At 57.7% G+C, this 16635-nt stretch overlaps 1 protein-coding gene across 1 annotated transcript in view; it reads right to left on the bottom strand.

The window, feature by feature from the left end:
* LOC134341904 (SWI/SNF-related matrix-associated actin-dependent regulator of chromatin subfamily B member 1-like) overlaps positions 1–16635 on the bottom strand; it is a 43374-nt gene that overhangs the window by 15187 nt on the left and 11552 nt on the right. The window contains exons 2-4 of the mRNA XM_063039835.1: positions 7989–8100; positions 7656–7785; positions 4414–4551 (exon numbers count right to left, since the gene is read on the bottom strand). Of these exons, the coding sequence (XP_062895905.1) occupies positions 4414–4551; positions 7656–7785; positions 7989–8100 (380 nt within the window). The remainder of the gene's footprint in view (positions 1–4413; positions 4552–7655; positions 7786–7988; positions 8101–16635) is intronic.

The raw sequence follows: 16635 nt of genomic DNA on the forward strand, positions 1-16635 counted from the left end.
GACCACCCGTATCCCTCTAAACCCTCCTTATCCGTGTCCCTGTCCCAGTGTCGTTAATGTACCTGCCCCGACCACTTCCCCTGGCAGCTCGTCCCACAGACAGACCACCCGTATCCCTCTAAACCTTCCCTATCCGTGTCCCTGTCCCAGTGTCGTTAATGTACCTGCCCTGACCACTTCCCCTGGCAGCTCGTCCCACAGACAGACCACCCGTCTCCCTCTAAACCTTCCCTATCCGTGTCCCTGTCCCAGTGTCGTTAATGTACCTGCCCCGACCACTTCCCCTGGCAGCTCATCCCGTAGACAGGCCACCCGTATCCCTCTAAACCTTCCCTATCCGTGTCCCTGTCCCAGTGTCGTTAATGTACCTGCCTCGACCACTTCCTCTGGCAGCTCGTCCCACAGACAGACCACCCGTATCCCTCTAAACCTTCCCTATCCGTGTCCCTGTCCCAGTGTCGTTAATGTACCTGCCTCGACCACTTCCCCTGGCAGCTCGTCCCATAGACAGACCACCCGTATCCCTCTAAACCTTCCCTATCCGTGTCCCTGTCCCAGTGTCGTTAATGTACCTGCCTCGACCTCTCCCCCTGGCAGCTCGTCCCGTAGACAGACCACCCGTATCCCTCTAAACCCTCCTTATCCGTGTCCCTGTCCCAGTGTCGTTAATGTACCTGCCCCGACCACTTCCCCTGGCAGCTCGTCCCACAGACAGACCACCCGTATCCCTCTAAACCTTCCCTATCCGTGTCCCTGTCCCAGTGTCGTTAATGTACCTGCCCTGACCACTTCCCCTGGCAGCTCGTCCCACAGACAGACCACCCGTATCCCTCTAAACCTTCCCTATCCGTGTCCCTGTCCCAGTGTCGTTAATGTACCTGCCCCGACTACTTCCTCTGGGCAGCTCGTCCTACAGACAGACCACCCGTATCCCTCTAAACCTTCCCTATCCGTGTCCCTGTCCCAGTGTCGTTAATGTACCTGCCCCGACCACTTCCCCTGGCAGCTCATCCCGTAGACAGGCCACCCGTATCCCTCTAAACCTTCCCTATCCGTGTCCCTGTCCCAGTGTCGTTAATGTACCTGTCCCGACCACTTCCCCTGGCAGCTCGTCCCACAGACAGACCACCCGTATCCCTCTAAACCTTCCCTATCCGTGTCCCTGTCCCAGTGTCGTCAATGTACCTGCCCCGACCACTTCCCCTGGCAGCTCGTCCCACAGACGGACCACCCGTATCCCTCTAAACCTTCCCTATCCGTGTCCCTGTCCCAGTGTCGTCAATGTACCTGCCCCGACCACTTCCCCTGGCAGCTCGTTCCATCGACAGACCACCCGTATCCCTCTAAACCTTCCCTATCCGTGTCCCTGTCCCAGTGTCGTCAATGTACCTGCCCTGACCACTTCCCCTGGCAGCTCGTCCCACAGACAGACCACCCGTATCCCTCTAAACCTTCCCTATCCGTGTCCCTGTCCCAGTGTCGTTAATGTACCTGTCTCGACCACTTCCCCTGGCAGCTCGTTCCACAGACAGACCACCCGTATCCCTCTAAACCTTCCCTATCCGTGTCCCTGTCCCAGTGTCGTTAATGTACCTGCCTCGGCCACTCCCTCTGGCAGCTCATCCCACAGACAGACCACCCGTATCCCTCTAAACCTTCCCTATCCGTGTCCCTGTCCCAGTGTCGTCAATGTACCTGCCTCGACCACTTCCCCTGGCAGCTCGTCCCACAGACAGACCACCCGTATCCCTCTAAACCTTCCCTATCCGTGTCCCTGTCCCAGTGTCGTTAATGTACCTGCCCCGACCACTTCCCCTGGCAACTCAGACCATAGACGGACCACCCGTATCCCTCTAAACCTTCCCTATCCGTGTCCCTGTCCCAGTGTCGTCAATGTACCTGCCCCGACCACTTCCCCTGGCAGCTCGTCCCACAGACAGACCACCCGTATCCCTCTAAACCTTCCCTATCCGTGTCCCTGTCCCAGTGTCGTTAATGTACCTGCCCCGACCACTTCCCCTGGCAGCTCGTCCCGTAGACAGACCACCCGTATCCCTCTAAACCTTCCCTATCCGTGTCCCTGTCCCAGTGTCGTTAATGTACCTGCCCCGACCACTTCCTCTGGCAGCTCGTCCCATAGACAGACCACCCGTATCCCTCTAAACCTTCCCTATCCGTGTCCCCGTCCCAGTGTCGTTAATGTACCTGCCCCGACCACTTCCCCTGGCAGCTCATCCCATAGACAGACCACCCGTATCCCTCTAAACCTTCCCTATCCGTGTCCCTGTCCCAGTGTCGTTAATGTACCTGCCCCGACCACTTCCCCTGGCAGCTCGTTCCACAGACGGACCACCCGTCTCCCTCTAAACCTTCCCTATCCGTGTCCCTGTCCCAGTGTCGTCAATGTACCTGCCCCGACCACTTCCTCTGGCAGCTCGTCCCACAGACAGACCACCCGTATCCCTCTAAACCTTCCCTATCCGTGTCCCTGTCCCAGTGTCGTTAATGTACCTGCCTCGACCACTTCCCCTGGCAGCTCGTCCCATAGACGGACCACCCGTATCCCTCTAAACCTTCCCTATCCGTGTCCCTGTCCCAGTGTCGTCAATGTACCTGCCCCGACCACTTCCCCTGGCAGCTCGTCCCATAGACGGACCACCCGTATCCCTCTAAACCTTCCCTATCCATGTCCCTGTCCCAGTGTCGTCAATGTACCTGCCCCGACCACTTCCTCTGGCAGCTCGTCCCATAGACAGACCACCTGTATCCCTCTAAACCTTCCCTATCCGTGTCCCTGTCCCAGTGTCGTCAATGTACCTGCCCTGACCACTTCCCCTGGCAGCTCGTCCCATAGACAGACCACCTGTATCCCTCTAAACCTTCCCTATCCGTGTCCCTGTCCCAGTGTCGTTAATGTACCTGCCCCGACCACTTCCTCTGGCAGCTCGTCCCATAGACAGACCACCCGTATCCCTCTAAACCTTCCCTATCCGTGTCCCTGTCCCAGTGTCGTTAATGTACCTGCCCCGACCACTTCCCCTGGCAGCTCGTTCCACAGACGGACCACCCGTCTCCCTCTAAACCTTCCCTATCCGTGTCCCTGTCCCAGTGTCGTCAATGTACCTGCCCCGACCACTTCCTCTGGCAGCTCGTCCCACAGACAGACCACCCGTATCCCTCTAAACCTTCCCTATCCGTGTCCCTGTCCCAGTGTCGTTAATGTACCTGCCTCGACCACTTCCCCTGGCAGCTCGTCCCATAGACGGACCACCCGTATCCCTCTAAACCTTCCCTATCCGTGTCCCTGTCCCAGTGTCGTCAATGTACCTGCCCCGACCACTTCCCCTGGCAGCTCGTCCCATAGACGGACCACCCGTATCCCTCTAAACCTTCCCTATCCGTGTCCCTGTCCCAGTGTCGTTAATGTACCTGCCCTGACCACTTCCCCTGGCAGCTCGTCCCACAGACAGACCACCCGTATCCCTCTAAACCTTCCCTATCCGTGTCCCTGTCCCAGTGTCGTTAATGTACCTGCCCTGACCACTTCCCCTGGCAGCTCGTCCCACAGACAGACCACCCGTATCCCTCTAAACCTTCCCTATCCGTGTCCCTGTCCCAGTGTCGTTAATGTACCTGCCCCGACCACTTCCCCTGGCAGCTCGTCCCATAGACAGACCACCCGTATCCCTCTAAACCTTTCCTATCCGTGTCCCTGTCCCAGTGTCGTTAATGTACCTGCCCCGACCACTCCCTCTGGACCACCTTCTGGGTGAAAAAGTGTCCCCTATTAAATCTCTTTTCCCCCCTCTCACCCTAAACCTGTGCCCTCCGGTTCTCGATTCCCCGACCCTGGGGGAAAAAGTCTGTGCACGTTCACCCTATCTGTGCCCCCTGGTGGTTTAACACCCCCCCCGTAAGGTCTCCCCGACGCTCCAGGGAATAAAGTCCCAACCTGCCCGACCTCTCTCCGTCACTCAGTCCCGGCGACATCCTCCTAAATCCCCCTCGGCGCTCTTCCCGGCTTGACGGCGTCTTTCCCACAGCAGGGCGACCAAGATCGAACACCGTACCCCAAGTGCGGCCTCACCGACGTCCCGTGCGACCGAGACGCGACCTCCCGCCTCCTGCTCTCGGTGCCCTGGCCGACCAAGGCCGGCCCGACACACCCTTCCTTCTCCCCCTGTCTACCTTTGTCGGGGAACCCTGTACCCCTGGGTCTCTGTTCTGGAACGGGGGCCCCCTGCTGTTCACTGCGAAATCCTGCCCTGGGTTAACTCCCCAGAGTCCGTCACTGCCCCGTCTCCCTGTGACTTGGCTTTCAGGGTCCCGCCTCCCTGCACCCCGAGGTCCCCCCTGCTCTACCACGCTCCCCCCCCCACCCCGCCCCAGGGCCCAGGGCAGCTGCCAACTCACCAGAGGGGGAAAGCCCGCTTCTTATCTCGGCCCATGCGGTTCCGGTTAATGGAGGTGGAACAAGGGACTGCGTCCAGGTGGTGGGAGCTGTTTGGCAAGGTAGGGACCCACTGGTTGCTTCGCTTTGATTTCGGTTCACTGTGGGGGGGGGAGAGTGTCGCACACTGTGAGCGACGGGGAGTGTCGAGGGACAGGGGGGACTCGGGGTACGAGGGTGGGACACGCACCGTGAACGGTGGGGAGTGTCGAGGGACAAGGGGGACCTCGGCGTACGAGGGTAGGACACGCACCGTGAACGGTGGGGAGTGTCGAGGGGACAGGGGGACCTCGGGGTACGAGGGTGGGACACGCACCGTGAACGGTGGGGAGTGTCGAGGGGACAGGGGGACCTCGGCGTACGAGGGTAGGACACGCACCGTGAACGGTGGGGAGTGTCGAGGGGACAGGGGGACCTCGGGGTACGAGGGTGGGACACGCACCGTGAACGGTGGGGAGTGTCGAGGGGACAGGGGGACCTCGGGGTACGAGGGTGGGACACGCACCGTGAACGGTGGGGAGTGTCGAGGGGACAGGGGGACCTCGGGGTACGAGGGTGGGACACGCACCATGAACGGAGGGGAGTGTCGAGGGACGGGGGGACTCGGGGTACGAGGGTAGGACACGCACCGTGAACGGTGGGGAGTGTCGAGGGGACAGGGGGACCTCGGTGTACGAGGGTGGGACACGCACCGTGGACGGCGGGGAGTGTCGAGGGACAGGGGGACCTCGGGGTACGAGGGTGGGACACGCACCGTGAACGGTGGGGAGTGTCGAGGGACAGGGGGACCTCGGGGTACGAGGGTCGGACACGCACCGTGAACGGTGGGGAGTGTCGAGGGACGGGGGGACTCGGGGTACGAGGGTGGGACACACACCGTGAACGGTGGGGAGTGTCGAGGGACGGGGGGGCTCGGGGTACGAGGGTGGGACACACACCGTGAACGCTGGGGAGTGTCGAGGGACGGGGGGACTCGGGGTACGAGGGTGGGACACGCACCGTGAACGGTGGGGAGTGTCGAGGGGACAGGGGGACCTCGGGGTACGAGGGTGGGACACGCACCGTGAACGGTGGGGAGTGTCGAGGGACAGGGGGACCTCGGGGTACGAGGGTGGGACACGCACCGTGAACGGTGGGGAGTGTCGAGGGGACAGGGGTACCTCGGGGTACGAGGGTCGGACACGCACCGTGAACGGTGGGGAGTGTCGAGGGACAGGGGGACCTCGGGGTACGAGGGTGGGACACGCACCGTGAACGGTGGGGAGTGTCGAGGGACAGGGGAGACCTCGGGGTACGAGGGTCGGACACGCACCGTGAACGGTGGGGAGTGTCGAGGGACAGGGGGACTCGGGGTACGAGGGTGGGACACGCACCGTGAACGGTGGGGAGTGTCGAGGGGACAGGGGGACCTCGGCGTACGAGGGTCGGACACGCACCGTGAACGGTGGGGAGTGTCGAGGGACGGGGGGACCTCGGCGTACGAGGGTGGGACACGCACCGTGAACGGTGGGGAGTGTCGAGGGACGGGGGGACCTCGGCGTACGAGGGTCGGACACGCACCGTGAACGGTGGGGAGTGTCGAGGGACAGGGGGACCTCGGTGTACGAGGGTCGGACACGCACCGTGAACGGTGGGGAGTGTCGAGGGACGGGGGGACTCGGGGTACGAGGGTGGGACACACACCGTGAACGGTGGGGAGGGTCGAGGGACGGGGGGGCTCGGGGTACGAGGGTGGGACACACACCGTGAACGCTGGGGAGTGTCGAGGGACGGGGGGACTCGGGGTACGAGGGTGGGACACGCACCGTGAACGGTGGGGAGTGTCGAGGGGACAGGGGGACCTCGGGGTACGAGGGTGGGACACGCACCGTGAACGGTGGGGAGTGTCGAGGGACAGGGGGACCTCGGGGTACGAGAGTGGGACACGCACCGTGAACGGTGGGGAGTGTCGAGGGGACAGGGGTACCTCGGGGTACGAGGGTCGGACACGCACCGTGAACGGTGGGGAGTGTCGAGGGACAGGGGGACCTCGGGGTACGAGGGTGGGACACGCACCGTGAACGGTGGGGAGTGTCGAGGGACAGGGGAGACCTCGGGGTACGAGGGTCGGACACGCACCGTGAACGGTGGGGAGTGTCGAGGGACAGGGGGACTCGGGGTACGAGGGTGGGACACGCACCGTGAACGGTGGGGAGTGTCGAGGGGACAGGGGGACCTCGGCGTACGAGGGTCGGACACGCACCGTGAACGGTGGGGAGTGTCGAGGGACGGGGGGACCTCGGCGTACGAGGGTCGGACACGCACCGTGAACGGTGGGGAGTGTCGAGGGACGGGGGGACCTCGGCGTACGAGGGTCGGACACGCACCGTGAATGGTGGGGAGTGTCGAGGGGACAGGGGGACCTCGGGGTACGAGGGTGGGACACGCACGGTGAACGGTGGGGAGTGTCGAGGGGACAGGGGGACCTCGGGGTACGAGGGTGGGACACGCACGGTGAACGGTGGGGAGTGTCGAGGGACAGGGGGGACTCGGCGTACGAGGGTGGGACACACACCGTGAACGGTGGGGAGTGTCGAGGGACAGGGGGACCTCGGGGTACGAGGGTGGGACACGCACCGTGAACGTGGGGGAGTGTCGAGGGACAGGGGGACCTCGGGGTACGAGGGTGGGACACGCACCGTGAACGGTGGGGAGTGTCGAGGGGACAGGGGTACCTCGGGGTACGAGGGTCGGACACGCACCGTGAACGGTGGGGAGTGTCGAGGGACAGGGGGACCTCGGGGTACGAGGGTGGGACACGCACCGTGAACGGTGGGGAGTGTCAAGGGTCAGGGGGACCTCGACGTACGAGGGTAGGACACGCACCGTGAACGGTGGGGAGTGTCGAGGGGACAGGGGGACCTCGGCGTACGAGGGTGGGACACACACCGTGAACGGCGGAGAGCGTCGAGGGACGGGGGGACCTCGGCGTACGAGGGTGGGACGCGCACCGTGAACGGTGGGGAGTGTCGAGGGACGGGAGGACCTCGGCGTACGGGGGTGGGACACGCACACTGAACGGTGGGGAGTGTCGAGGGACGGGGGGACTCGGGGTACGAGGGTGGGACGCACACCGTGAACGGTGGGGAGTGTCGAGGGACGGGAGGACCTCGGCGTACGGGGGTGGGACGCGCACCGCGAACGGCGGCTGCCCGTGGCTACGCACCGTAAGTAGGTCGGCGGCTCGGTGCTGATGGAGATGGCCTTGTACTTATCATCGTTTCCTTCGAGGATTTCCTCGACCTCCGACGCCCGAAGGAGAGTTACGTTGGTGGCGAGTGTCGTGTATCCGTGATCTGTGGGAACGCAGGGCGAAGGTGAGTTCGTGTGTGGGAGAGGGGGGTGCGCGCGGCAGAGAGAGGTGTGTGTCAGAGAGGGGGTGTTTAAGCGCACCGCCCTCCACCTCACCTTTGCCTCCTCCGCCCCGCGGGGGGGGCAAACCCGTTGGCCCCCGTGCGGGCAAATCCTCGCTCCCCCACCCTCCACGCCGGCCCCGTACCGTGAGACGAGGCGACGATCCTCTTCCTCTCCTCCACGGTGGCCAGGCGCCTCCAGAGGGACGGGTATTTCTTGTACAGAGAGCCCCGGAACATGCGGAGGAAGTTGCCAACCTGGGGTCCCGGGGGGGCGAGACCGAGAGAGAGATAGAGGTGGCGGTTATCAGACTGAGCTCTCGACCTGCCCCCCCGAGCAGTCACCAGCGTTCTGATCCGTGTCCGCGGGCCGCAAGGAAGCCGAGCCCATCTGGCCCCTCGAGACTTCTCGCCCGTTGGCCGCGACGGATCGAACCGCGAAGCCCTGCTCTCTCTCCCCCCTTTCCAAGCCTGGAAACCTCGTCCACCCATGCCCGGAAGGCGGCCCGTGACCCGCGCCTCTGAAAGGACGTCCCGCCTGCAGCCGGCGATAGGAAGATCGGTGGAGGGGCCTGGCAGCGTTGAGGAAACAGGGAGGCTTGCAGAGAGACTCGGGACGGATTCGGGGAGTCCTCGTGTGGGACTCCCTGAAGGTCAACTCGCAGGTCGAGTCGGTGGGTGGCGGGGAGGGCCAACGTCAGCATTCCTCTCGTGGGGTGCTGGGAGCAGCTTTTATCTACGCAAGGACGTGCTGGCACTGGGGGGAGGTTCACGAGAATGCTCCCGGGAATGAGAGGGTTAGCGTATCAGGACTGTACGATGGCCGCGGCCCCAACAGGCTGGGGGGCAGCTTCTTCCCACCGGGTCATCAGACTGATTAACTGATTTGTACTTCTCTGTAGACGGTCCTGTTGCACGTACTTTTTAATGATGAGGTCACCGCAAACTGCACATTCAGACGGAGAGGTAGCGTAACCGGGCCGGGGCGCGGCCAACGCAGTTCCGTTCCCAGAAGCGCCCGGGTGTTGCGTTTTGGAGGTCGGGAGCGAGGCGCGTCCTCCACGGGAGAGGGAAGGCGTTCCTCACGCCGGCCTTCGTGGGCCAGGGCACCGAGTGCAGGGGCGGGGGCGGGAGGGCACCGCGCAGTCGTACGAGACATCGGCCAGGCCGCAGTTGGGAGCGCGGTGTTCGGTTTCGGTCGCCCTTGCTGTGGGACAGATGCCAGCGAGCTGGAAGGAGGGCAGAGCGGGATTGACGAGGGCGTCGCTGGGACTGAGTTACGGAGAGAGGCCGGGCAGGTTGGGATTTTATTCCCTGGAGCGTCGGGGTGACCTGACGGGGGGCGTGTTAAACCACCAGGGGGTGAATGTGCGCAGACTTTTCCCTCCCACCTATCAGAATCAGTTTATTAAAAGACTTTTAAGTAACAAAAATACTGTGGCCAAGTTCAGGGTTATCCCAGAAATCTGATGGCGGAATGGCTGCCGTGGGGCTCCAGACTCCCTGATGGTGCTAACGAGGGGAGGTTAGCGCGGAACGCATGGGTTTCCGCCGGGTGCTCTGATTTCACCCCACGGCCCGAAGACGTCCCGACTGGCAGGATGACTGGTCGTCGTGAATTGCCCCGCGATTAGGCTCGGGTTACATCAGGGGGCCTGCCCTTCATGGCGTCGCTGAAAACAACGGAGGGGTCACCACTGACTCAGGCAGTGCATTCCACGCACCAACCACTCTCTGAGTAAAACACCTTCCTCTAATATCCCCCTTGAACTTCCCACCCCTTACCTTAAAGCCATGTCCTCTTGTATTGAGCAGTGTTGCCCTGGGGAAGAGGCGCTGGCTATCCACTCTATCTATTCCTCTTATTATCTTGTACACCTCTATCATGTCTCCTCTCATCCTCCTTCTCTCCAGAGAGTAAAGCTCCCTTAATCTCTGATCATAATCCATACTCTCTAAAGCAGGCAACATCCTGGTAAATCTCCTCTGTACCCTTTCCAATGCTTCCACATCCTTCCTATAGTGAGGCGACCAGAACTGGACACAGTACTCCAAGTGTGGCCTAACCAGAGTTTTATAGAGCTGCATCATTACATCATGACTCTTAAACTCTATCCCTCGACTTATGAAAGCTAACACCCCATAAGCTTTCTTAACTACCCTATCCACCTGTGAGGCAACTTTCAGGGATCTGTGGACATGTACCCCCAGATCCCTCTGCTCCTCCACACTACCAAGTATCCTGCCATTTACTTTGTACTCTGCCTTGGAGTTTGTCCTTCCAAAGTGTACCACCTCACACTTCTCCGGGTTGAACTCCATCTGCCATTTCTATACTTTATTCGTCGCCAAACAATTAATACCAGAGCGTACAATCATCACAGCGATATCTGATTCTGCGCTTCCCGCTCCCTGGAGTACAAATCGATAGTAAATATTAAAACTTTAAGTTATAAATCATAAATAGAAAATAGGAAAATGGGAAGTAAGGTAGTGTAGCAAAACCGAGAGGCAGGTCCGGATATTTGGAGGGTACGGCCCAGATCCGGGTCAGGATCCGTTCAGCAGTCTTATCACAGTTGGAAAGAGGCTGTTCCCAAATCTGACCGTACGAGTCTTCAAGCTCCTGAGCCTTCTCCCGGAGGGAAGAGGGACGGAAGGTGTGTTGGCCGGGTGGGTCGTGTCCTTGATTATCCTGGCAGCACTGCTCCGACAGCGTGCGGTGTAAAGTGAGTCCACGGACGGAAGATTGGTTTGTGTGATGTGCCGGGCCGTGTTCACGATCTTCTGCAGCTTCTTCCGGTCTTGGACAGGACAACTTCCATACCAGGGTGTGATGCACCCTAGAAGAATGCTTTCTATGGTGCATCTATAAAAATTAGTGAGGGTTTTAGAGAACAGGCCAAATTTCTTTAGTTTTCTCAGGAAGTAAAGGCGCTGGTGGGTCTTCTTGGCAGTGGACTCTGCTTGGTTGGACCAAGTCAGGTCATTTGTGATATTGACCCCGAGGAACTTAAAGCTTTTGACCTGTTCCACTTGCGCACCACCGATGTAAATTGGGTTGTGCGGTCCGCTACTCCTTCTGAAGTCAACAACCAATTCCTTCGTCTTGCTGACGTTGAGGGATAGGTTATTGTCTTCGCACCATGTCACCAGGTTCTTAATTTCCTCTCTGTACTGAAACTCATCATTATCCGAGATACGGCCTACGACTGTTGTGTCATTATCAAACTTATATATTGTTACACAAACATGGTACAGTGAGTACAGCAGGAGTCTGAGTACACAGCCTCGTGGGGCACCGGTGCTCAGAGTGATTGCAGAGGAGAGCTTGTCCCCTATTTTAACAGCCTGGGTCCTGTCTGTGAGGGGAGTTGAAGATCCAGCTGCAGACCTGAGTGCAAAGGCCCAGGTTCTGGAGATTTCCATTTAATTTCAACTACAAGTCTGCGGGTGAACACCTCAGGGGCGTGTGCTTGGCCCCCGGGACATCGTCAAAAGGTGGCCCCCATCTCCCGGGACGTGCCCTCCTTCTCGCTGCTACCCGTCAGGGAGGAGGCACGGGAGCCTGAAGACACACACTCGGCGATCAGGGAACAGCTTCTCCGCACCCCCCCCCCCGCCCCGCAACTCCGCCATCTGATCTCTGGATGGAGTCTGAACCCGTGAACCTCACTGTTTTTTTTTCCCCCTCCGCTTGCACCGATTTGATTTAATTTTAGATACAACCCCGTGCAAAAGTCACACACAGGCAGCAACGCAGAGCGAGGCTGCCCAAGATGTTTGCACGCTGCTGTACGGCTGCCTCAGGAAAGAAACCACACACAAACCTCACCACGTAGGTGAGCGACGGCCGACCCGATTCTGACACGGGTCCCCGCTGCGGACTGAGAGTGGGAAGGGGAGGCAGGGAGAGGGGAGTCGTGGTTGGCAAAAGGGGAAGGGGAAGGTTCAGTAATGACCAGCGAGCCAGGCGCACGGGGGCGGGCTCGTCCGCCGCGGGTCGGCAGCTCGCCTAGAAGGGAGATACCATAGAACCACAGAAACTACAGCACAGAAACAGGCCCTTTGGCCCCTCTTGGCTGTGCCGAACCATTTTCTGCCTAGTCCCACTGACCTGCACACGGACCATATCCCTCCACACACCTCCCATCCACGTATCTGTCCAATTTATTCTTAAATGTTAAAAAAGAACCCGCATTTACCACCTCGTCTGGCAGCTCATTCCATACTCCCACCACTCTCTGTGTGAAGAAGCCCCCCTAAATTCCCTTTAAACTTTTCACCCCTCACCCTTAACCCATGTCCTCTGGTTTTTTTCTCCCCTTGCCTCAGAGGAAAAAGCCTGCTTGCATTCACTCTATCAATACCTATCATAATTTTATATACCTCTATCAATTCTCCCCTCATTCTTCTACGCTCCAGGGAATAAAGTCCTAACCTATTCAACCTTTCTCTGTAACTGAGTTTCTCAAGTCCCGGCAACATCATTGTAAACCTTCTCTGCACTCTTTCAACCTTATTTATATCCTTCCTGTAATTTGGTGACCAAAACTGAACACAATACTCCAGATTCGGCCTCACCAACGCCTTATACAACCTCATCATAACAATCCAGCTCTTATACTTAATATTTTGATTAATAAAGGCCAATGTACTAAAAGCTCTCTTTGCGACCCTATCTACCTGTAACGCCACTTTTAGGGAATTTTGCATCTGTATTCCCAGATCCCTCTGTTCCACTGCACTCCTCAGTGCCTTACCATTAACCCTGTATGTTCTACGTTGTTCTATGTTCTCTGCTGGCTTCCGGCTGGACCCGCTTCAGGAGTGAACCCCGAGGGGAAAAACCCGGAGCTGGGGTCCCACGGGGCCGTCCGACGTGGGTCTCTGCCGTTCCCCTGGGTTCGTCGGCCGCGCGGAGAGGAGGGGGAAGTCCTGCTCTCCCTATCGCACCGCCCCCGGCCGGTGCATCCAGACGGCCGGGACGTAACCTCTCTCAGATCTCCCCCCTCACTCCAGAGAAAACAGCCCCCAGGTTTGTCCAGCCCCTGGTGAGAGCGCACAGGCCCTCCAAACCGGGCAGCGTCCCGGCGAACCTGTTCTACAAAGTCTCCGAAGCCTCGACATCCTTCCTGTAGCGGGGTGACCAGAGCTGAACGCAGCACTCCAGATGTGGCCTGACCAGAGTTTGATAAAGTTGCAACGCAACCCGCTGTCTTTTGAAGTCAAAGCCTCGACTAATAAAGGTAAGTATCTCGTAAATACGGCCGAGGTCTCGGGCTCCCCGGCTCCCCGCGCGGCCGGCGAACCCAGAGGGACGGCGGGGGACCCACGCCGATCGGCACCGGAAGTCGCCAGTCGGCGTCGGAGCTGGGCCGCAGAGCAGAGGAGAGTCCAGCTCAGGAACAGGCCATTCGGCCCACAGTGCCCTGCTGAACCGGCTGGAAGGCGAAGGAAAAACGCCCCCGACACTAATCCCTCCTACCTGCACCATGTCCCTATCCCTCCGTCTTCCCCACACCCACGTCTCTTAAAAGCCTCTGACCCCCAGACCAGGGAGCGCATTCTGGGCGTCCACCGCCCTCCGAGAGAAAAACTTACCCCCCGCTCACCTTCAAAGCCTGCTCCCTGGTATTAGACGTTTCGAACCTGGGAAACAGATACTGCCCTGTTGACTGTATCTACACCTCCCATAATCCTGTAAACCTCTCTCAGATCTCCCCCCTCACTCCAGAGAAAACAGCCCCCAGGTTTGTCCAGCCCCTGGTGAGAGCGCACAGGCCCTCCAAACCGGGCAGCGTCCCGGCGAACCTCTTCTGCAAACTCTCCGAAGCCTCGACATCCTTCCTGTAGCGGGGTGACCAGAGCTGAACGCAGCACTCCAGATGTGGCCTGACCAGAGTTTGATAAAGTTGCAGCGCAACCCGCTGTCTTTTGAACTCAGTGCCCCTTCTAACGAAAGCAGACACCCGCGATGAACTTGGACCGCAAGATCAGTCTGCCCAGCGGCACTGTTAAAAGACCTCGATTCGCCCAGCCACACTGACATTTATCTGGTTCAAACTCCCATCTGACGTATCTCCGTTTCGCGGCACATTAGAGACGTAGAAAACAGGTGCAGGAGCAGGCCATTCGGCCCTTCGAGCCTGCACTGTCATTCAGTATGATCATGGCTGATCGTCCAACTCAGAACCCCGCCCCAGCCTTCCCTCCATACCCCCTGATCCCCGTAGCCACAAGGGCCATATCTAACTCCCTCTTAAATATAGCCAATGAACTGGCCTCAGCTGTTTCCTGTGGCAGAGAATTCCACAGATTCACCACTCTCTGTGTGAAGAAGTTTTTCCTCATCTCAGTCCTAAAAGGCTTCCCCTCTATCCTTAAACTGTGACCCCTCGTTCTGGACTTCCCCAACATCGGGAACAATCTTCCTGCATCTAGCCTGTCCAATCCCTTTAGGATTTTATACGTTTCAATCAGATCCCCCCTCAATCTTCTAAATTCCAGAGAGTATAAGCCTCGTCGATCCAGTCTTTCTTCATATGAAAGTCCTGCCATCCCAGGAATCAATCTGGTGAACCTTCTTTGTACTCCCTCCATGGCAAAGATGTCTTTCCTCAGATTAGGGGACCAAAACTGCACACAATACTCCAGGTGTGGTCTCACCAAGGCCTTGTACAACTGCAGTAGTACCTCCCTGCTCCTGTACTCGAATCCTCTCGCTATAAATGCCAGCATACCATTCGCCTTTTTCACCGCCTGCTGTACCTGCATGCCCACTTTCAATGACTGGTGTATAACGACACCCAGGTCTCGTCGCACCTCCCCTTAGGTGACCAAAACTGCACACAATACTCCAAATTGGACATCACCAACATCTGAAAAAATTTCGACCAAACATCCCGTCTCCTGCACTCGATACTTTGATTTATGAAGGCCAACGTGCCAAAAGCTTTCTTTACGACCCCACCTAACTGTGACGCCGCTTTCAATGAATTATGGACTTGTGTTCCCAGATCCCTCTGTCCTACCATACTCCTCAATGCCCTCCCGTCCACAGTGTGAGACCGACCCTGGTTGGTCCACCTCGCACTTGTCTGTATTAAATACCATCTGACATTCTTAATGTAAGAGAGAGAAGCAAATCCCTATTCACAATGCGATATAGAAACCATAGAAACTACAGCACAGAAACAGACCTTTTGGCGCTTCTTGGCTGTGCCGAACCATTTTCTGCCTAGTCCCACTGACCTGCACACGGACCATATCCCTCCATACACCTCCCATCCACGTATCTGTCCAATTTATTCTTAAATGTTAAAAAAGAACCCGCATTTACCACCTCGTCTGGCAGCTCATTCCATACTCCCACCACTCTCTGTGTGAAGAAGCCCCCTCTAATGTTCCCTTTAAACTTTTCCCCCCTCACCCTTAACCCATGTCCTCTGGTTTTTTTCTCCCCTTGCCTCAGTGGAAAAAGCCTGCTTGCATTCACTCTATCTATACCCATCGTAATTTTATATACCTCTATCAAATCTCCCCTCATTCTTCTACGCTCCAGGGAATAAAGTCCTAACCTATTCAACCTTTCTCTGTAACTCAGTTTCTCAAGTCCCGGCAACATCCTTGTAAACCTTCTCTGCACTCTTTCAACCTTATTTATATCCTTCCTGTAATTTGGTGACCAAAACTGAACACAATACTCCAGATTCGGCCCCACCAATGCCTTATACAACCTCACCATAACATTCCAGCTCTTATACTCAATACTTTGATTAATAAAGGCCAATGTACCAAAAGCTCTCTTTACGACCCTATCTACCTGTGACGACACTTTTAGGGAATTTTGTATCTGTATTCCCAGATCCCTCTGTTCCACTGCACTCCTCAGTGCCTTACCATTAACCCTGTATGTTCTACCTTGGTTTGTCCTTCCAATGTGCAATACCTCACACTTGTCAGTATTAAACTCCATCTGCCATTTTTCAGCCCATTTTTCCAGCTGGTCCAAGTCCCTCTGCAGGCTCTGAAAACCTTCCTCACTGTCCACTACACCTCCAATCTTTGTATCATCAGCAAACTTACTGATCCAATTTACCACATTATCATCCAGATCATTGATATAGATGACAAATAACAATGGACCCAGCACTGATCCCTGTGGCACACCACTAGTCACAGGCCTCCACTCGGAGAAGCAATTCTCTACCACCACTCTCTGGCTTCTTCCATCGAGCCAATGTCTAATCCAATTTACCACCTCCCCATGTATACCTAGCGACTGAATTTTCCTAACTAACCTCCCATGCGGGACCTTGTCAAAGGCCTTACTGAAGTCCATGTAGACAATATCCACTGCCTTCCCTTCATCCACTTTCCTGGTAACCTCCTCGAAAAACTCCAACAGATTGGTCAAACATGACCTACCACGCACAAAGCCATGTTGACTCTCCCTAATAAGTCACAATTCGATATGTCCCCATCGGCCCTCTCAAAATTGTCACTAATGCATAGCAGCGAGAATCGCGTCCAGATGCTTCGCGGCCCGCAATGACAACTGCTCTACTGGCCACCACAGAGGGTTGTGAACATCACCCAACACCTCACAGGAACAAGGGATCTAACGCTGAGGCTCTATAAGGCTTTGGTCAGGCTGCACTCGGAGTACTGGGCCCCTTTGTCTTAGAGAGGACATGCCGACATTGGAGAGGGTCCAGGGGAGGTTCGCGAGAATGATTGCAGGATGGAAAGGGTTAATGTGTGAAAGAGCGTTTGATGGCTCTGGGCCTG

Source organism: Mobula hypostoma, unplaced genomic scaffold (genome assembly GCF_963921235.1).
Source record: "Mobula hypostoma unplaced genomic scaffold, sMobHyp1.1 scaffold_104, whole genome shotgun sequence".
Classification (NCBI taxonomy): Eukaryota; Metazoa; Chordata; class Chondrichthyes; order Myliobatiformes; family Myliobatidae; genus Mobula; species Mobula hypostoma.